At 41.3% G+C, this 21,748-nt stretch overlaps 2 protein-coding genes across 2 annotated transcripts; both read right to left on the bottom strand.

Moving 5' to 3' along the window:
• Positions 1-1,217: 1,217 nt before the first annotated feature.
• Positions 1,218-8,352, bottom strand: LOC133011175 (prolyl 3-hydroxylase 2-like). The gene is made up of 9 exons (XM_061078881.1): positions 8,219-8,352; positions 4,782-4,873; positions 4,536-4,663; positions 4,232-4,327; positions 3,603-3,753; positions 3,129-3,246; positions 2,911-2,986; positions 2,254-2,394; positions 1,218-1,431 (listed from the first exon to the last, which is right to left on the bottom strand). Exons 1-9 carry the CDS (start codon positions 8,350-8,352, stop codon positions 1,339-1,341), a joined length of 1,029 nt encoding a protein of 342 aa, XP_060934864.1. The 3' UTR covers positions 1,218-1,338.
• LOC133011174 (mitofusin-1-like) lies at positions 8,279-21,521 on the bottom strand. Its single transcript, XM_061078880.1, has 18 exons — positions 21,477-21,521; positions 21,133-21,292; positions 20,884-21,016; positions 20,231-20,393; positions 19,203-19,327; positions 18,991-19,099; positions 18,199-18,306; positions 17,790-17,943; positions 17,420-17,487; positions 13,997-14,118; positions 13,490-13,616; positions 11,556-11,660; positions 11,349-11,451; positions 10,436-10,662; positions 10,143-10,310; positions 9,816-10,012; positions 8,767-8,901; positions 8,279-8,424 (listed from the first exon to the last, which is right to left on the bottom strand). The coding sequence occupies exons 1-18, from the start codon at positions 21,519-21,521 to the stop codon at positions 8,355-8,357; spliced, it is 2,319 nt and encodes a 772-aa protein (XP_060934863.1). The 3' UTR covers positions 8,279-8,354.
• Positions 21,522-21,748: the final 227 nt, after the last annotated feature.

Genomic DNA, 21,748 nt, shown 5'->3' with positions numbered 1-21,748 from the left:
AGTCTTTATCAGTATGAACAAAGTAGTAAATTGGCCTGAAGTTCAAGGTCATGTAACAGACATTTTTAGTTAAACAAGACAAAATGATGTTGCATTTTATGCGGAAAACATAACATATGAATAAATAAAACAAATACAAACAAATAAATAAAGATGGGGAATATTATTTTTTAATTTATAGACATAGACACGTACATTTTTTGTGAACCACAGCATTTCAAAATAAAATATCAGTGAAACAAAAGTCACCGACAATATAAAACAACAGGATTAAGTTTCTGTAAATGTATTAAAAAAAAAAAAGCTACTCTTCATAAGTTTCTCTCCACTGGATTTACAGTGCACGACTCGGCCTCTCATCTGTATCATCAGAACAGATATAAGGACATAAAGGACCGTACAGGTATGTATTCCTTGAAACAGGAACGATTGACGTCTTTTATAGAAAAAGTTCCTCATATTAAAAGTAGACAGAAGCTGTCTCTTATTAAAAACACATAAATTAAAGTTAAACATAAACACGGACACGCAGATCATGTCCTCAGTCAGTGAACATGTAAACCTGTATCCTCTCTGTGTGCCCAGGAAGGAAAAACAAGAGGAGACAGTGGACAAAGTAGAACAGACAACATCTTCAGTTTCTGACTCAACACACAGAAGACAGAGTGCATGACCATTAAATATTCAGCATATTAAAAAATATCTCTTTGTTTCTTTTGAATGAGTGCTATTTGAGATTTATAAAAAAACAGTGCGCTGCCTACTTTTGAAAATAATAATTATTACTGGCACAGAAAAAATAAAATAACTATGTAAAAGTACCATTAGTACAAAAATCTAATATTATTTTTGGACAACTGACAACTCAAATTAATTACTTTCAAGAACTGTACATAGTGTTTTTGAATAAAAACCCACTGAAATAATTGTCCAGAATAAGAATAAGAACAACCCAGAACAAAACAAACAGTCGAGTGCCACTTTTCTCTGTGGCTTCTTCACAGTGAGACTTCCAGGTACGAGCAGTCCTCAAAAGAAACAGTCAACATCACAAACTCTACAGGTATGAAAACAATGAACTAAGTGAATCGGACTCTCTCTTTACTCAAGGCTGAAGAAAGACAAAATCCCAAATGTAATCTCAAGTACTGGTGTGCATAGAGAACATGAACAAAAAAAATACGTCTGACGACACAAATAAGATAAAACGACAACATTATTGATCTTGCACTTCAAACAGTACAAAAATAGAAATGATCTGATCCAAAAGTCATTCAATAAATAGTTAAAATATATAGAATGATTTGATTTTGGGAGGTGGGGGCAGCTCCTCTGTTTCTACAGTTCATCTTTAGGGTTGATGTTGAGGCCCTGACCCCCCACAGACTGTGTGTCCAGTGCCTGGATCACCTCATCTGCCTGGAGTCTTTCCTGGGGGAGATGAAGAAGAAATGAGATGGAGGCTCATCAGAACAACAGAGGAATATGATCAAGATAACAATACTGAAATTAAGACCTTACTTATCAAAGAAAATTAAGCTTAAATTAGAGCATGTGTGAATTCAAATTAGACAATTCCATTTGGAATAAAGTGTTCACACATAAGATCAGAATTTCATTTGGGCACACAGAGAATCTATGGCCTCTTATTTAAGTTTGAAGGAAATATAATGAGTTTATCATTTTAAAAGAAAAGGCTGAGATTATTTAAATACTTGTTTCTATTATTTATTTTTCTTATTATTATTATTATTCTTTATTCTTTATTTAAACAGGAATCTCCCATGGAGATACAGCATCTCATCTGTAGGGCAGCAAATTCAATAAAATGATTAAAATACAAGCAGGGCCAAAAAACACAGAAAACTGTTTAAAACAGTGCAGACACAGAAATGTTTGGGAATCAATGGCAAAGATGAATTATGGACAGTACAAAGCACAAGATAAAACAAATTACATTAATCTGAAAACTGATTTTAAAGATTCTTAAAATATTCTTACACATGGTAATAAAGTTTAAAACTGTCTGGTCTAGATGATTGAGATTCTGAATAGCTGTTGCCCTGGATGTTTTAGGAAATTAAGTAAGAAAAAGAGAAATTTCCTAAAGAAATCAAGAAAGTAATTGAGATAATAACAGATGTTTAATGCAAAATAACTTCTATATGTTTTATTTGACCTGTGATGGGAATCGAAATGTGGATGATTATTACTCAGAGACAATATGGCTGCCAAAAAACAACAAGCCCTTACCAGTTCTCTGAAGAGTGGATCCAGAGTGAACCACAGGGCCACAGCACACCTCTGCCCACTGGTGATGGCCTTCACACCGTGAGGGTTCTCCCCCCCTGACGAGAAACCCACCATCCTGCCGCACATGGGCTTCACTGAGGCCTGGAGAGGATGGAAGAGAGGGAGCAGGGTTGTTGTAATCTCTCATTAGTACACAGGAACTTCATTATTAGCTCTGCCAAGGAGGTCATGTTTCCACCATGTTGGACAAAAATAACTTTATGGATTACAATGAAACTTGGTGGAAGGATGTAATATGGGTCAGTGAATATGGGCGGATCCAGGATTTTTTGTTGTTGCTTTCTTTGACATCGCGACATAGTTTTATTTAACTTTTTCATGTTTTTCCAGGAAATAATTGATGGACATTGATGAACTTTTGGGTCTTGACAGAGATTATTTTGTTCCATTCTAGTTATAGGTTTCACTGATTTTGGTCAATTGGTTTGTCCTATACCGTGGAGAGTCGAATCGTAAGTGAAAAAAACATTATATCATAATATCTGTAAAAAAGAACAAGTGATATATGGAAATACATTCATCAAGGCTGCTCCCACTGAGTATCAAACCTCTGACTAACACAGAACATTTCATTTTGCAGTAAAGATCATTACTCACTGTGACTGTTTTGGCATCCATCTCTGTGAATATGAACTCCCCTCCTTCAAAATTTCCATTTAGATATAACAGTGCACTGAAAACAAAAGAAAAGTAAAGGTCAGATCAGACCCAACAGTGAGTGGGGGGATTAAACAGCCATATATAACTGAGCACAGCAGCATGGAAACAGACTTATTTCTGTCCTGTGTATTGACCTCAGTAGCCTGACACCGTACCTGTAGTCTCTGTAGGTGTAGGCCGGTGGTTCCTTCCAGCACTCATTGGCCTCAGGGTCCAGCAGACAGTTGTCAGCATGGATGGGATGGCTCAGGTCGTTTCTGTGGTCTTGTTGGCCTGAGAGCAAAAACACACAAAGGACGCAAAAAAAGCATAAACACAAAAAGCATCTTCACAGGAAATGACATAATGAATGAACACAGGAGATATTATTTTACATTAAATGTTTTCCTTCCTGGATATTAAATCTACCACTACCCTTTCGTACATGATGCAAGAAAGTTTCTTCAATCAACTCTGATGGTGTGTAGAGTCTCTGATTCCCAAATGCTTTTCACTGTTATTATTCAATTTAATTTATTTGAGCTCAGTCTACAGTTTAGCTCTTTAACCCTTGACAGGATTATCAGTTTAAGTCATGATATCAAGTGACAGTACATGTGTGTTTGGGTGTGTGTGTGAGTGTGTGAGACCTGTGATGGCCGTGCGGCACACTAGGTGTGTGTAGGAGAAGTGCAGCGTGGAGTTGAGCAGGAAGTAGGACTCTGTGATGCGTCTCGCTCGCTCGCTAATGTTGTAGAAGAGGCGAGCGCTTTTCATCGGCACTCTGCCCTCGTAGCCGTACTGCAGGGACGAGGAAACAACAGGAGACTGTAAGATGCACTCAAACTATGAACCAGGGAGAGAACACGTGCACAGTGGAGACATTTTACTGAATACTGTCTAAGATAAAGCTCCAGAGGTGGTAAACACGATCAGCTCAGTGGAATTTCGACTTCTAAGGTTTAGATTCAAAACTTTTCCTCAACTTAGGATCAACCACAGGCCCAAAATGTGCTTAGATAATATATAATTTATATTTAAGAATGAATTAACATGGATCGTGTTGACAGCTGAAAGGGGATTATGGTTACAACTAGAATTCTTAGATACACAATATGCGTTCTCACATATACTGCCATTACTGACAATTGATATTTTCACAGTTTTTCTAGGTACATTTGCTGCGTTTCGATAGAATTTAAGAGGATTACTGAACGTAGGTATACGCTCTACTGAGTGACACAAGTCAAACAAACTTTCCTTTCAGTAGTTATTGTACCTGTAGGGTTTTGAAAACAGTAGCTCCTTCGAATTTCTCGTTGGGAGTGTGTGGAGACATCTTCCCTCTGTAACCGTCTCCTGCCATGGTGACAGCCTGAGAGACGAGAAAACAGTTACACATACAAATTCAAACACTGAGCGTATCTGTACGAACAGGCTCAAACAATTATTCATCGGAAGCCAAGTGTAATTTTCCTAAATGAAGAGGTATTAAGAAAACTGCAGAGTAGGATTGATTGTTTTTCCTGACAGTTGCAGTGATTTAAAGCTCTCATTTCATTTAGATTGTGTAATGGCCTCACATGTGCCAGGTGTGTGAGCTCCGCACACTCATCCTCAGATATAACATGATCCAGCAGCACCCGCTGGGTCCCATTCAAGGCCGCAGAGTTCTGCACCAGCTGCACGCTGTCGTACACCAAGGGGCCACCTACACAGATCACAGAGCAGCAACGTGTTACCGCAATCATACTGGCCACAGAGGAGTTACATAAAAGCACATAAGCACTCAAATTCCCATTGGGCTCTGGATGCATTGGAGATCTAACCTTCTTTGAGTGGCTGCTGAACAACAAAAGAGAGGTTCCTCTTGTCCGAGAGGGGAACGTACTCCATCCAGCCGTCTGTACCAGAGGGAATCCTGAGAGGGCACACAACAGAAAATACATGTTGGTAATTGGTAAAATTAAAACTCCAGGAAGGGGAATACAAACTATGGGATGCATATTTGATCATTTATATCATATAAAATATGTCATCAATATTGTTTAAAATAATTTTTCAGTGTGTTTCCTGGAGAGATACGCTCGCGTCAAGCGCAAAAAATAGACTCGACGTCGAAACGATCGCTGCACGCCGCGAGGCAGCCTTGGCGCAGCGCGGCCCTTCAGTTTCTGGTGGGACCAGCACAAAGGATTAACATAGGAGTGGATGGGAGTCAGCTGTTATTTAAGGCTTGGCGCTGCGCTTATGCGATGCTTCAGCGCCCGGTGTAAACCCGGCGTAAGTTAATGTCACTGGCGAACGCGGATGTCACGTTATGGAAACCGTAGGTAAATGCAGGGGATTAGCTGTGTCCCAAGAGTTTTCCTGTGACAGTAATTCTGCTTTTCGTCTAGTGAACTGTCTGCTTGATGAGATCCTGACAACTCTCGTATATATCTGTGAAGAATTAGTGTTGTAAGATTAAATGTAAGAAGATTTTAATTATGTGAAATTCGTTTCACTTCTACGCGACATTGGGAAGAAAAACTCTGACCAACTTTTGGCCTCACAATTAAATATTTGTACGTTGATTTCTCAAACGACTCATGACTTTGTGCTAAACTGAGCTAAGCTAGTCAGTAGCATGGTTTACAGGAAAGCATTACTCACCTCATCAATGCCAAAAAGTCAATCTCCCATTGTGTTCAACTATTCCTCTGAAGTCTCTGTAGTTTTACTTTCAGATTCCGTCATTAACTGTGTGAACTTTAAAAAAAAAATGACCATAGCCCTTACCAGGTAAACAAGGGGATCGTCTGCATACGGACAGTGATATTCAGCCATGTCCTCGCTGTGTGCGTGTGTGTGTGCGTGTGTGTATTTCAGCAGTATTAACAGCTGGAACCTGGGATAGTAACACTTTGTGCCTGTGCAGTTCACTCATCTTAAGCAGTGCAGTAGACTCATTCATCAAAAAAAAGAGGTGCTTGGCTTTGTTTAAAATCACACGAGTGTTGTATTGACCTGGTTCAGACCCATCACTCCTCCACTGATCTGGAGCTGTCTGACGTTGCAACTTGTGTCAACACTTTAATGCATTTAAGGTCTGAAGCACCACAACCTGAATCTGTGACTTGTTTTAATCCTCAGAACTTTAAAGCGTGTCTGGCTGTAGTGTTTTAGGTGATTTTTAGCGAGTCGCCCACAGTGCCAACGTTTAACGTGAAAGATGAGATGTGAAGTTGTCTTTGCTGCACAGGTTCAGGCAGTATTTTAAAAGACTATTTACATAATCCTTTGATTTAACAGCTGAATATGGAAAAATATATATAGTTTTAAGTTTTACTGCATAAATTGTCAATATTGTAGGGAAAAAAAATCTTTGGACACCTCACAATATAATAATGCACTGCCCTTTGACTCTACAACCCACTGTTCTGACTTTTTCTTTTTTTGATTTTCTTTTAATTTATTGTTTCATGTTTTAAGCCAGTAAAGACCAGGGACTTGGTGCCATGATACTTCTCTTACAGTGGTATCGTGTGAAATTATAATCACTTGTTATGGAATAATTTTTATAGTCTTTTTCACACCAGACTTTTTTTTTGTATTTGTACAGTTGCTTGGTTATACTGATTTGTTGCCATGAGTTATTGTAACCAATAAAAAAAAGCTTTTAACCAAGAGTACAAATCCTGGTTCTCTTTATCTACATGTAGGTAGTGGTGAAAAATGTACATCGGAGACATTTCATTCAAGAAGCTTTCGAGGATGGAATTGACACTATACACACACAGTCCACTTATTTACATACCTGTTGCTTCTTAGAATAGTTCTGGACCAGCAGCTACTTTTACTGTTAACACGTCATTTTGACACTGACGATTCTGTCATTTAAGTCCAGAAAAAAAACTTAAAATAACTCACGTTTTGTGTTTTTAAACAAAAAGCTGAACTGTATTTTATATCCAACAATGGAGCATTTTATAAACCACATTAGAACAAGTGTAAAATGTAATTATTCTTTTTACCATTTTCTTTTTATTCAACAATAAGTACAACAGTACAAGTCATCAACAGCATCGACAACTCGAAACAAAAAACGAAAAATGAAAAACCTGCTGTCATGTCAAGTCTGTGTCAACTGCCATAGAGTCCACTTCCTCCATTTACTGTCCATTTGTGGTCCTGTCAGCCGTAGCCTGTGTGTCAGTCTTTCCATAATATTTATTTCCCCCACTGTGTCCACCCAATGGTTCTGAGTGGGAAGATCTTCCGTCCCCCATTTCCTTGTAATGGCCTTTTTACCTGCAACCATGAGTATCTTGAATAGATACAGGTCCCCATCATGAACATCATTCTCTGTGTACATACATACATACATCAGCTACGTCAGCTAGCAGTTATCCTATGGACCATTCCCCAAAACCCTATTATTTTGTGACAATTCCAGAATATATGGGCATGGTTGGCCTCAGATGACCCACAATTCCTCCAACATGACTTTCTTGTTTCAGAAGAGTTATTTGATACTTTAGGTGTGATAAAGATCCGTATCAGATTTTTCCAGGAAAACTCTCCAGGCTCGGGAACAGGTTGTTGTTTTATGTTTTTCCCACATCTTATCCCATTCATCTTCTGATATTTCCATGTCAAATTCTCTTTCCTATTTTTCTTTTATATACCCTGTTGTGTTTTTGCCATCCATCAACGCCTTATATAATGTAGTTATAGTCCTGACCCGTTTCCCTTTATATGTATCAATCATTACTTGTACCACCTTGTTCACTTCTAGAGAGAGCTCCTGTCCAATCCGTTTCCCATAATAATCCCGTATCTGTAAATATTTGTAAAATTCCCGCCAATCCAGGCTATATGTCGTTTTCAAGTCTTGAAAACTCATTATCTTCCCCTTATCCACCAGCATGCACCATGCCGTAATGCCCTTATCCGCCCACTGTCCGAATCCCCCACCTGGCCCAGCTGGTTAAAAGCTGCTATCTAATGCCACCCATTTCAATGAATTTGCGTCCTTCTCCGCCTTATTATGTCTACGTAATTTGAACCATAATTCCAAGGTAAATTTTGTGATCGAATCCATTTGATTTCTAACCTTCTTAAATGTTGTAAAATGTAATTTAATATATGAAAAAGGAAGTGAACTTAGTCCTAAACAGTCAAGTTAACATATTTTACAAATTAAACAAAAAAAAGGGCCATGTCTTGACTTTTGAAAAACTGTTGCCCGATGAATGATTAATGAACGATTAATCAATCAAACTTGTCAGCACCACGGCCCAGAGGATTACTGGTGTAGGGGGGCTGATGGGGAGGACCAGGGGCGATGAGGTGGCGCCTGAATGAGGAATGACTGGCTCTTCTCGAAACCAAGTGTGGAGCGATGAAGAGGAGCATCTTCACTGCGGAAGCTGCAGGTACGTGCTCGTGAACACCTCCAGCTGCCTCTCCAGGTCTGTGGCTTTGTGTCTGCAGAGGAAACAAACACGTCAAGTAAATCATGCAGTTTGTTTTATTTATTTTCAGAACTGCTCTTTCTTTGACAGCTGTTGGTCATCCAGTCAGGAGGAAGTCGGGTGGAGTTCTGCTGGACGTACTAGAGTATAATATATAAGCTTTGGAAGAAACTCCAACTACTGAGGCAGATCCTGTTAGTCTGACCCGAGTGTGGATGGAGAATTTGTTGATTGTTATATGGAATCATATCTAGTACATTAATTTTTCCTGTTTACCAGACAGTCATCCACTCTCTCTCCACTTCTACCCCCCCCCCCCCCCCCCCCCCCCAACAAGAGAAGGAGCTGCACAAACCGCAGGCTCTTCGAGTGGCTCTGGACAGTCTCCAGCTGATCTATCTTGACTGTCAGTTGGCGGATTTCTGCCTCCAGCTCTTTTTGCGTTTGCTCCACCTGCTGACAGAGCCGAGTAAAGGACGAAGTCATCTCCCTGGCAACAAAGAGGGCACAGTGTTGCACTGGTTATTTATTTAGCCCCACAACAGAGGGGAAGGCTGGGTGGGGACATGGCTGTGCAGAGTCAGGCTTTGTCAGAATCTTATCAACCAGGAAATTGAGGAAGGGTTCAGAAAAAAATAGTATTTGTAATTGTTAGGATGACCAGTTTATTGTGTCTCTCAGGCACCTGGCACAGGTCCTCCACCTCATGCAGCAACACAACCCCAGTCTGACAACAAAATGGCCCCTTATATAGGGGCCTAATTAAGGAGGGAGAAACCATTCCCCATGCCGCGAGGCTCTCCCCTTGACAACACCCCCCTGTTTATCACTATCCCCATCATTCTACTACATACCCACAAACAATCCTCCCACACCCACACTAATCACCACTTGGATGGCCCCGGAACTATAAATATGGTGCGTGTTTGCTGGGGAGGCCTTTTACCCGAACACCCTGGAGACAAGAGAACTGGTGAGTAACATTACACACACAAACACACACTATTGCACCTTAACTCATGTCCCTCTCTTTGAAGGTGCATGTGGCCACCACAGAACCCACCAGCACAGACCCACAAAGGACAACAAATGTAACACCAATCAATAACGGTTAACTGTTTTTTAAGTGTGCAAATATACCAATAAAGTGCACTGTTTACCAACGCCTGTGCAATTATTAAAGTGTATGGTGCAATATTCCCCCACCCCATCTCCAGCTCCAGGGAACGAAGTTCTCTTCGTTACAGTAACGTAACCTAAAACATTTTTGTGATGCTGTATGTAAAAGGAATAGTAGACTGAAAGAATTGTCCAAAAATAATCTTAAATTGGACCAGTGGTATCATTTTACTTATTAAATACAGGACTACCTAAATGAACTGCAGATGCAGCATCAGGACTTACTTTTGGACCTGGCGGCTGCAGCTGCTACTAGTGAAGCTGACAAAAAGCTGCAGCTTCTCTGTAGCGTAGTCCACAAACTGGCGCTTCAGCGTGCGCTCCTTTGCCTTTGTCGTCCAGGTGAGTCTCTGGTACAGGTACATCAAGCCGTACAGCGAGGACGAGATGGCAATCGGCATCCAGCCGACTGTTCTCCATACCTTAGGGAAAACCGACAGACAGAGGCTGAGTATGCACTCACAGGTTAAAACACGTGGATTAACATGGATGGTTTTCAATGTCAAGTGTTTGCGTCCACCATGTACAAAAACAACTAAGGAAACCACATACCACTCCTTGAACTATGAGAACGCAGGAGGTGAGGGAGGACACAGTTGTTGCCACGGCTACCGTCAGGTCCTCCTGGGTCATCAGGGCTGTCTCCTGGTTTGCTTGCGATGCTATGGAGGGCGGTCCTGAGGAAGGAGTCAGGGCCACGGGCAGTACTGGTCGAGAGCCCTGAGGGATAAGATGCTGAGTTTAGAAATCTGACACATCTTCTGTGTAGTGTCACCAGGAAGTTTAATTCTTCCTCAGCCTCGAAGCCCAAGTAACCAACTCTATTCTGAAGTCACCCTCCGTACCTGTAGGTTCCGATTCATCCGTCTGAGGGCTCTCAGTGCATTGACAGATCCCAGGAAGAGGTGGACCAACGCTGTCCAGTCCAACGTAAACTGAAACTCAATGTTCTCCTGGAAGTCGCTGCAGAGTGTGGCGCAGTTAAGGTCGTAACATAGGTCAAACTTCCTGCTGGGAACCAGCATGTTGATTTGGCTCTGGGCCGTCGAGGGGAGCAGAGAGATCATGCTCTCTGGAGAGAGGAGAAAGAGATTTAGACAAACAGGAATCACTGGAACTTCTGTAGCTTAGTTTGTATTTTAAACGTGTAATGATACACAGGTAACAACACACATTGATAGAACACAGTGTTGTTGTTTGAGGGATCAAACAACAATAAAATATCACACCACAATTTCACAACAGCAGCTGAAGCCTTTTCATCAGAGGGCACATTAACACCTTTGCAACATCAGTGTAACAGTGACGCATTTGTAGCAGGATGGGGTCTGTGATGATGGCATTCAGTGAGGAGGGTAAATATAACAGTGTATAGATATTTCAGATATTTGCCTTCTGCAGTTTATTTTTGAACCAGTATTTTTAAGCAGGAGGAAGCTCAAATCCTCTACTAGTGGTTTCTGTTCATTTCACTTGGATCATGACGAGGTGAATGACTCAGTGTAAACAAGTAACTGATTTTTCCCACACCACTGCAGACCCTCCACTGGAAGCTTAAGCCATTTTCAGATATGCAATCCGGAAAAGGCCTGGAGATTTTCCAGAGTTTGCCTTTCACATATGAGGATTTAACCCATCTGTCCATTCAGCAAAGATTATTCCCTTCTACTGGCACAGAAGCACTGAGACTAAAGGCTTACCTCAGTAATATGAGCGTGAATTGAACTGACAACAAGGATTTTGTTGCAGTTAAATTACCTATCATTTCTTTCTGAGGAACCTGGACAGATGCATTCACGGCGTCGGAGCAGCGGTTGGCCAGGTTCTTGCCCATTCCCTCCTCCACATGAGCCAGCAGCTCCTGTCAACAGCAACAGGGATCAGAGATCACATGGAACACAGTCAATGAAAGAGAGCAGAGGATGAACCAGGAAAGGTGACAAATTAACCAGGGCGGCTACTTACAGACTTGTAGATTTTGAGGATTTGAGGTGAGGGCTGGAAGTCGGAGTGGAACTCATCTACGATCACATGGAGACGGCAGATTTCCTCCCCCATTGCACCGGACACCTGGATAAACCACAGTCAGAGTCAGGGCCGGCCCTGGCAATGTTGGCGCCCTAGGCGGGGTTTCAGAATGGCGCCCCCCCCAACATACACACGCAAATTGTCATGCATCCCCAAGAACTTTTGGACTGTATACAGATGCACACACAGGCAGACAAAATTGTAAGCTATAAAAAATAATAAAAATATATAATAAAAATATAAAAAAGTCTGAACTCAGCTGTACTGACAGCATATCATGTCATGTCGACAAAAATAAACATTAATGATGAATTGGGGTGATTCTACCTCTAAATTGTTCTTTCTTCTCCTCCCCTACTTTGCTGCGCTTTCTGAATCGTGCACCTGATAATTTAATCCTTTTTTGACTCATCTTCAACTCTTACCACAGTCTAACACGCCTCCCCACACACACACACAAAAGAGAGTATGTGCTTGTGTGTTTCTGTCTGTTTAGACACAACTGACAAATGTGTGGATTAAGCAGTGTTTGGCAAGTTACTGAAAATTAGTAATTAGTAACAGTTACTAGTCACTTCTTTTAAAAGTAATTGATTTACCCCACCAGTTACTGTATATCAAAAGTAATTAGTTACTAGGGAAAGTAACTTTTAAGTTACCTTTATGTCTGCTTTTTAAATGTAATGAATATGAACAGTACTGAACAGTCAAACACAATACATATATTTTTTAGACCTATTTATTGTAATCAACAGGGCAACAGGCCCATTTGTGGGTCATTTGGTACCGGGCCGCACAGAAAGAATAAACATTTTACATGTTTTCTGTTTTATCTATTATCCGGTAGTTTTTCAAAATAAAACCGTTTTATTTTGAAAAATTACCGGATCCTCTGCGTTATGACTCATGCTTTATGCATGTCAAGACGCTCGTCTCGGTCACGTCACTTTTTCGCTGACCACAAACCAGCACGGTATTTGTCGGACCCATTTGTCAACAAACCAGGTGAATCCAGCAGGTCTGTTTAAGAAAAAGATCAGCTGCCCGAGATCGCAAATGACGGCGGCCCTTAAAGTATGTTTGAGAAAACAACTCTGCCGGTGTCCTGGATTAAAGTCACAGCAGAATACCCTGAGATCGCCACAACAGCACTTACAACACTGTTGCCATTTCCGACATCATATCTGTAATGACATGATAGATCGTTTGAAATATATCAATTTTCAGTGTGTTTTCCGGCCCGATTTGCTCGCAGCGAGCGAAAAAAATAGAACAGACCCCGGAACCCTCGCTGCAGATCGCGAGCCGGCCGCGGCGCTGCCCGCAGCTTCCCGGCACAACGCTGCCGGTGCGAACAGCCCAATTATTTAACATGGGCGCGGAAAGGAAGCGGACAGCTTTCGTGGCGCCTCGCTGCGCTTCTATCTCCGGTGCGTCCACGGGTTTAGAAGATGATGTTGTGATGTGAATGTTTTGGTTTATATTGCATGTGTCACGTCATGATAAATCAGTCCCTTGTGCCGCCCTCTCGGCATTTTGCGCCCTAGGCAACCGCCTACTTCGCCTATGCCAGGAGCCGCCCCTGGTCAGAGTCATGAGTCTCCCACAGCACAGGAGCAGCCTTCTGAGTATCGCTAGCAGCACTTAGTAGCTCAAACAAGCTGAAGATACACCACAGACTGGTTGTTTCTGATAGAACATCTACTGTGTGTGTGTAACAACATTGTGCGTTGCAATCACATTCTAGTGGGGATGTGGAAAAAAGGCTTTATAAAAGGCTGCACAACTCTAGAGCCACACGTTCAAACACAGTACTGACATGTGCACGTCAGAGGGTTAGAGACTCTCAAACCAGTTGTCACCTATGTTACCTTGGTTTCCACTTCTTCACTTATGGCTTTAATCTTTGTCTTGATGTCAGAAATCAGCAGGATGAGTTGATTCTTGACAAACTCCAGTCGGTCAATCTGATACTCTCGGTCCTTCAGCGCCGCCACCCTGAAGCCCCGCCCCACCAACAGGAAGAAATGTCACAAATACAAACCAGCAGCTGAACAATTTAGAAAAAAATAATAAACACAGTAAGGTAAAGATACACATGGACCACCGTAAGAAAAAGCATTTGAGAGAAATCCACTGACAGTTATAAAATCGAGTATCTTTTACCACAAAAGTTAAATTCACAGTAGTGACTAATGTTTTGTTGAATCCATAATTGTACCCCAGATTCATAGTTTACCTCAACAAGCCCTTCATGGCGTTGACGAGAAGACAATATCAGTTTGACATTATCATTGAAATCAGATTAGCATTAGCAATTCATCTCTAACAACACGCTCCTGACTACAAAAAAAAAATCCATATGGGTGGATACTCACCTTTTCTCCTCTGCCTTGATGTTGATGTCGTCCATGATGCTCTGGACTTTTTCTGTGATCTTCTTGGCCCTGATAGTGTGCTGCTCAAACTTTGTTTTCACTGCTGACTGCGAGATACACTCCTGCGAGGCCATAACACACAAGTTACTGTGACAGTTACAGGGGCTGCGGCTGGGCCGGGTGCGTGCATCACACACCACCGGGGACAAACAGGACAAGACAGACACCTGCTACTTTTAACTCAGGAGAAGAAAAGAAAAGGAAACTCAGGAGGGAAAATGAGAGCAGCAGGGTGTGCGTCTTGAGTCCCACAGCCCACAATCTGTTTTTAAGGTCACAGTAATGTGTTGGTGGCGCCACAGTAAAAATCCAAAACATATAAAAAGAATACAACCAAGAAAGTAAATGACAGAAAAAACTTAATTTTTTTTCCTTTAAAAACAGAAGCCACTAAAGTCAATGATCATTTAGGTTCTTAACTCAAATGTCGTAGGGACAAATTTAGTTTCTCCAAGTTAAAAGCAACAAAACACAGAAACACAAAGAAAACTCAACAGGTGGTACAGTTCAGACAGAACAAAATCAAAATGGAACAAAAGCAAACGGATGTCTCGCCGAAGTGAATCTAGACTTCAGCAATGAAGACGCAGGTTGATGGAAAAGGCACAGTGACAGGTCTACATGGCCTGTGGGGCGGCCGGCCGGAAACTGTGCGGTTAATGGTGAAACCTCACGAGTAGTTAATGTGCCAGCGGTTGACTGGTCAGGTGAGTGGTCACTGCTAGGAGACTAACTCCTGCAGCTAATGTCTTTGAATGCAAAATAACCTCAAACAGAACAGAGCTTGAACTGAATGAATTAGAAATACCATCCTCTACTCTGTCCTGTAGTAACTCACACCAACCAGCATTGACCAGGCATCAACCTGAGTGAACTTCTTTCAGCTGAGCCTGGTCAATTGTGCAACCTGCTGTTTTTGACTCGACTTCACACCTCAGGCTTGAACCCGCTGAGACGTCTTTCTGGTACTGTATTAACAGTTTTTCTCAGTTGTTAACACACAAAAAGCAAAAATTCAGCACAATTTGCACAACATTCACTTCATGTACCATTAGCTTGACCCAGTTTGGCACTACTTCACACTCCCTTATCTCATTAGACTCTGACTTTCCTTCTTTACACTCTGATTTCAATTACACATCACCTTGTTGTAAAAACACTACACACAATGTTCAGCTGTTGCACACACTTCTCAAGTAAAATATCAAAGCATCAACCTACAACACACAAATACTCAAATCTCTAAACATTCAGGTCTGTTGAGCAATTTGCAATCAGGACTGCAGCATAAAAGTGTCTTCAGCCTCTGTTTTGTTTGATGAACAATGGAATAGAATAGAATACAGTGTGCTCACAGTATTTATATTTTGCAGGACTGAAAGAGAACCACACCATGGAGGAAGAACACGCATTTTCACAGCCGGACAGGACACTGAAATTGTAGATATGGTTCTTGAGAACAACTCTATCACACTCAGACAAATAAAAACAAAGATCCTTGCTGACCATGCTACATTTAAGGCTCTTATATACTTCTACGTTCTCCGTTTCTCGGAGAGGGCTCCACGGTGGGCAATGGTCTTTTTGATTTTTACTAATCCGACCACTGTACGTCGAAAAAAATTCACCGCCAAACCCATAGGTGGCGCAACGGAAGACGAGCTCAGAGAAGCCTACCCCATTTGGGAAGAAGAAGTCCACGTGTGTCTGTTTATATCTATCGGCTCGTCCCCACACACTGAACCATGGCAACTAACAGAACCAAATAAAGTGACACCCAGCGGGTCAAGCTGCTGATGTTATCGTTTCTTAGCGCGGCGGTTCTCCGGTCTTGTTTCCGAACTGTGTTGCTGATTCCACAGCTTGAATCTGCTTGAGGCTACATGTAGCTAGCTAGCTCCCCTCCCAGCTAGCTTTCCCCCCCAGCTTCCACACACAGTCAGCAGGGAGTCCCGGCACTAACTACTACTATCCAGTGTTTGCTTCTAACCTGACGGTATTATAGAAACAGTGTCATGATAGAAGTGGAATTAAAGTCGTGACGGCGGGTTCTTGCACTGTTACCACCGCAGTGAGCATGGTGGCTAGCCTAGCCCGCTAGCGCCGTTTTGAAAGCTCGTTCTAACCGTCTGTGAGCGTGCACACATGCCGTCAGTGCTCGAACGAGCCACCGTCAGCCGGACAACTCCGCTGGATTAACACAAAAGTCACATTAATCGTAGAATCATAGTTGTGTTTGGGTTAGCTGTCAAGCAGGACGTTTGAGGGCGGAAATGACGTCGAACAGTATTGACGTCGTACGGAAATGACGTCATACGGAAATGATGTCGTTCGCGGACCAATCACAGCCAAGAGCTGTCCGTCGGGTCTCCAACATGAAGACGGAGAGTCAGAAAAATCAGACGTGTACGAAAAGCTCTCCGACACGCTCGGAGAGGGCGTTCCACGACGGATAGGGCGGTCTTATCTATCCGTTTTACAAAATACGCAAAAGCATAAATTGGCCTTTAGAAACGTCCATACCGTCAGTTCCTCTACATTGGACCGTATTCTTCATAGAAATGCCATGTGGATGAAACATGTGTACAGGGTCCCATTCGAACAGAACATTAGATAGATAGACGCATCAAGGAGTTACGGCGAGAGTTTGTGCTTGTTAGTACCAAACATTCAGCACTGACACATGCATGTATTGTTCCTGTAATCCAATATTGTTCCTTTTCTACAGTGTCTCACTGTAGCCCACTGTGTTGACCTCTCTGTGTCCATACTGTAACTTGCATTCTCATGCTGTCTGTGTCAGTACTGTACTGTTCTCTGTGTGTACTGAAATAAACCTTTTTTTGCTACATATTTGTGTGCTGTTTTATGTTTGACTATGAAAAAAGTAGGCCTACACTGAGACAGTTTACAAAAGGTGAAATGGCGTGATTGTCATTCATATGGTGTGTTCCATTTCGATGATTGTGTTTTCAATTTTGCACTTCAGTGTGCTGTAAATGCTTGGAAGTGTGCAAGCAAATGCTTAGTTGTGTGTACTCAATAAATGGTATGTGTGTGTCATTTGAAAATATGGCTGGGTGTACCAAATGAAAACACGAGTTCCATTTTGTGAACAGTGAAGAGATTTGATGGCAAAGAGCCATCTTGCAAAGGGAGTGTCAGGTTTAAGATTTTGTGTGTGAGGTTTTAAGTTTTCTGTGTGCATTTTTGAGAAAGCCGTTATTGTTTTGAAAAACGGGTATTAACAATTGTGAAAAACTGTAACAGTATCAGTGTTTTTATCAAATCTAATCCATTTACATTGAACAAATTATTGTGTAATTTTCCTGCAGCTCTGTCTCCTTTGGGATTCAAACACACCTCAAACTTCCTCTCAAAGCATTGGAACTCCTTCAGTCTCTCCTGGAAGCCCTCAGCCAGAGCGCCACCTATTGAATGAAATGAATATGCAAGTACTTGCCGTCACTGCAAACTAACCAAACAAAATATACATATAATACACATTTCTAATTACTTTTGGCTCATTTTCTATTACTGAAATTACTGTATCATTATCATTATCTGTTGCAATGCAAAAGCGTGTGTAATTTTCTATCCATTACACCAATTAAAAAGTGTAAAAGATAACAGACATTTTTTAGAGCCATAATTTGACTTTCCTGTTTATAAATTATATATAAACAAAGATTCAAGCCCTACACACACATTATCACCTTTCTGTTTCCCTCACCTAATTCCGGCATGCCCTGTGCACGTTGCATGCGGGAGTTCAGCACCTCTTTTGCGGAGACAAAGAAAATGCGGTCGGGTGCCTGCTCCCGGTCCACAACCTTCAACTCCTCCACAAGGAAGTTGACACACCGGTCTGTGTGCTGCTTCCTCACCTGGAGCAAGAGACTCACTTTCTTAGAGAGGCATCGGTGTTTGTAATTTAACCTCATGGAAATCATATATTAGAAAAAATAAAATAATAAAGATAAATGTTCATTAATATATATATTTAAATTGAATGTGTTCAGTTCAAACAAAGTATAAAAACAACACATTCCTTTTAAAAAATTATGACACATGTAAAACATTTTTATTAAAAAATAAAAGGTTTGTTTCTGAAATGAGGCGGAGACAAAGGGTTGACTCACATCCTCCATGTACTCCGGTTCATTTGCTGAGGCGTCCCAACGGTTGTTGAGAATGAAGATGTTCGGCTTTGACAGACGTTCATTAACTTTGTGGAAAAAGTGCTTTTCCTAGACGGGGGAAGAGCAAAAAGAGATGGAAACATGATGTCAGGGATATTACTGATAGCGATAAAATCATTATTTTATACCAACATTTTTCTTATTTTCTATTTAACAAGTTGAAATATTTCAATTAAATCGAAATATGTTAGTTTTTACATAATTTATTGTTGATGTTCGGTACCCACACTTAATTCACTCCAGACAGCATTATATGTATTTGAATCAACCATACATTGGATGTTCATCCAGGGATGGTATTATCCAGGAACATTAAATTAATTTGGTGAAGTTGGCATCACAACATGGATACAAATATTAATTGTTTCTTCAACCAGACAGAATTCAGGCTATCTTACATTATGCCTGGAGTTTTATTTCTATTAAATCACCCAGAGGGGAATGTGTGTTTGCCTATAAGAGAAGCCACCAGGTTAAAGAGCTCTGTGATTGACTTTGCATGAATGCCTCAACAGACAGTAACAAGAGTGGAGGTGTGAGACAGACACAGGCTCCACATTCCCTGCTCTGTAATCAGCTCAGCAGAGAACACGTCCACAATGGTCACATGTAAACGGTTACTTTAGTTCACATAAGTCACAAAACTGAAAACTTACTTCGCTTGCTATGATTAAATAGTATAATTAGTAACAGTATATGAGTGGTCATATTTCAGTACTTCAATCCCATTACCGTGTTCATGAGAGTGGATTCAGAGTTGGCCACCAGCACGAACACATCAGCATCAAGACAGAACTTGTCAATCCAGCTGTCCAGTTGTGTTGTGACATCTGTCCCGGGGCTAAAAGGTGTAAAATAAGTTCAATAGAGAGTTGGAATGCATGACATCTTCATATTATGTGAAGTAAAATGCAAATCTGGACACTAATGATGCATTCTGTTACCTGTCTACAAGCACCAGGTCATCTCGAAGCAGAGCACACTTGGTTTTTGGCCAGAAGACGCGTAAGAGACAGCCTGCGTCCAGACTCTCGTCCATGTGGAGAGCGTGAGCCAGCTGGTTTACTGTCTGCAGAGGGGGTGGACACGGAACGCCGTCACAGAGGTTAATGTAATGACTAACATTATAAACTAGTAGCTTTAGATTACTCTTGAAGTCATGAATTACAAATTGTTACAGCAATAACCTTTTTGCCACTATTCAATATTGATTAATCTGTCTTTTTGGCACAACTTTGATTTTGGTTTGTTTTCAGTGTTTAAAATAGCAGTTTTGATAGTGAAGATATTTATAGCCTTATCCACTAAACTATTTTATTTTCATCACTGAAAAGAGAATTTGTAAAATAATAAATCAATAATAACAATACTTTTTACAAAAATAATACACTACCAGTATCCACTGAGATTTTACAGAAAATGTAATGACGACTTTAGTAGTAGTTGATTTCACAATAAAACAGACATTAATTTCTAACAGTATGGACAGTGAAGCACTGACTGAAAGAAGAAACGCTTGACATCAAAAGCAGGATTCAACAGCTTCTACTGAACCCATGTCAACCTGTTTCAGTTCAGTGGAAGAGAGAGAGAAGTGAAGAGAGAGCAGCGTCTCCCACATCGGGCTCTCATGTCAGATACCTGACACCGCGGTAAACATCATGCACAGCCGTCACGCATCATATATGACAGCAGGTTCAAGTAGAAGTGGCTAGAGTCATACGTGTTTACTATGTTCTCTCAAAAACAAATAAATACCATTACTAAAGCTTTTAATTCAACATTTTGAGGAATCAGAATTAAGATACGAGCCTGGTGAGTAATAAACCTTGTCAGTTTGTATCCTCAGACTTGTGACTGTAAGTACAACAACAAGTCCTCAACAAGCCTAAATAAGGGGTCCTGTAGTTTTCAGTGGCTGAGAACATGTTGTACTAGGTATTTACATTTTTAAAATCTAAATCATAGTCACCTTGATGCTCTTCTCCTCATCAGAGCCCTCTGTCTTGAGGTAAGCCTTGTCTTCATTTATGCCCTCCACACTCAGGAAGCAGTTAGTGGTGTGGCCAATACCGCTGGGCAGCACGCGGTCCCTCAGCATGGCGTTGACCACTGTGCTTTTACCATTACTTGTCCTATGAGCATACAAAACAGTCAGAGATTATCTTTACTTACAATAATAATCATGAACCATTGATCAGGACTAAGTTATAATGTTCTTGTTTGATAGTAAAAAAAAAAAAAATCCAGCTACAGACAGTAAAATACCAGTAATATGTTCTCAATGCATTTTACTGCCTGCATAGTCGGCTGTTTCCCTGTGTTAGTTTGTACCTTTCTAGTTATATGTATGAAATCTCTCAGTCGCACCCTCTGATTTACAACACGGCTCGGTTAACATCAGATTAAACTATGCAGCAGAACGAGTTTTAACAATAGAAAGTGATTAAGTGGAAGAAACCGTGTCACCTCCATTACACTAGTAAAATAATGGAAAATAAAAGTGAAAGCAAAACAGCTACCTTGACGTTTGGAGGGACTGGTTTAACTAACACAAGTGGACTGTATATAAATGGAATTCCTATTAAAAAGACAGTTTTAGAATCATATCCAAAAAGCATTTACCTGCCAAAAAAGGCCACTTTCATGTGTCTGCGGGCCAACACGTCCTTAATGATGGCAAGTTTGTCAGCATACGCCTGGATCTCCAACTTCTGATCCTCAATGTTAATGTCCAAAGCTTTGTCCCCATAAGTTTCTGTTGAACAAACACAACAACCTCCACCATCATCATCATCCAGACACACAGCGAGAGCTGCCTGTCGGATGCTGACGGGCCTGGCAAACAAACACCACACAGATCAAACCACTCACCTTCTACAAAGTCTGAGGTCTCTTTCACATAAAAGAGTAGCTGTTGAAACACTTCGACGATCGTCTTCTTGGCCTCGACAAAGTGCTTGAGGGGAGAAAACTCCCCCTGAGCGGAGTCTGTCCTTCTGAGTGGGGGGGGCTGCAGCCATGGTTCCTCAGTCTGGAGACAGGCAGAAGGCGAGAGGGGTCAAAGAGGTCAAACACGGCTGTGACCGTGCAGGTAAACACTTCAGTCAAAAATGCCGGTCATAACACTGCACTTGTGGGTCGGTTGTGTTGATCTCATGAATGCAGGTGCACATCTTCGCGCCCTGTCAGGCTTCAAGTCCGGGGGCGTGTCTTACCTGGAAAGTGACAGAGGCAACACGGGAGTTGTAGTGTTCAGCCATTCACGGCATCATGATCCTTTATATTCTGGCTGGTTGATCTAGCTCTTGATTGATATTTTTTACTTGCAGCTCCAGCAGATGGTGTATATGGTAACTGGTAAATGGATTTGTATATATAGCGCTTTTCTAGTCTGATGATGACCACTCAAAGCGCTTTACAGTACAGTTTCACATTCACCCATGCTGTTATTCTATGGAGGCCATTCAGGGTTCAGCATCTTGCCCAA

Source organism: Limanda limanda, chromosome 9, assembly GCF_963576545.1.
Source record: "Limanda limanda chromosome 9, fLimLim1.1, whole genome shotgun sequence".
NCBI lineage: Eukaryota > Metazoa > Chordata > Actinopteri > Pleuronectiformes > Pleuronectidae > Limanda > Limanda limanda.
The sequence above is the reverse complement of the archived record's forward strand: the minus strand, read 5'-3'. Positions and strand labels throughout refer to the sequence as shown.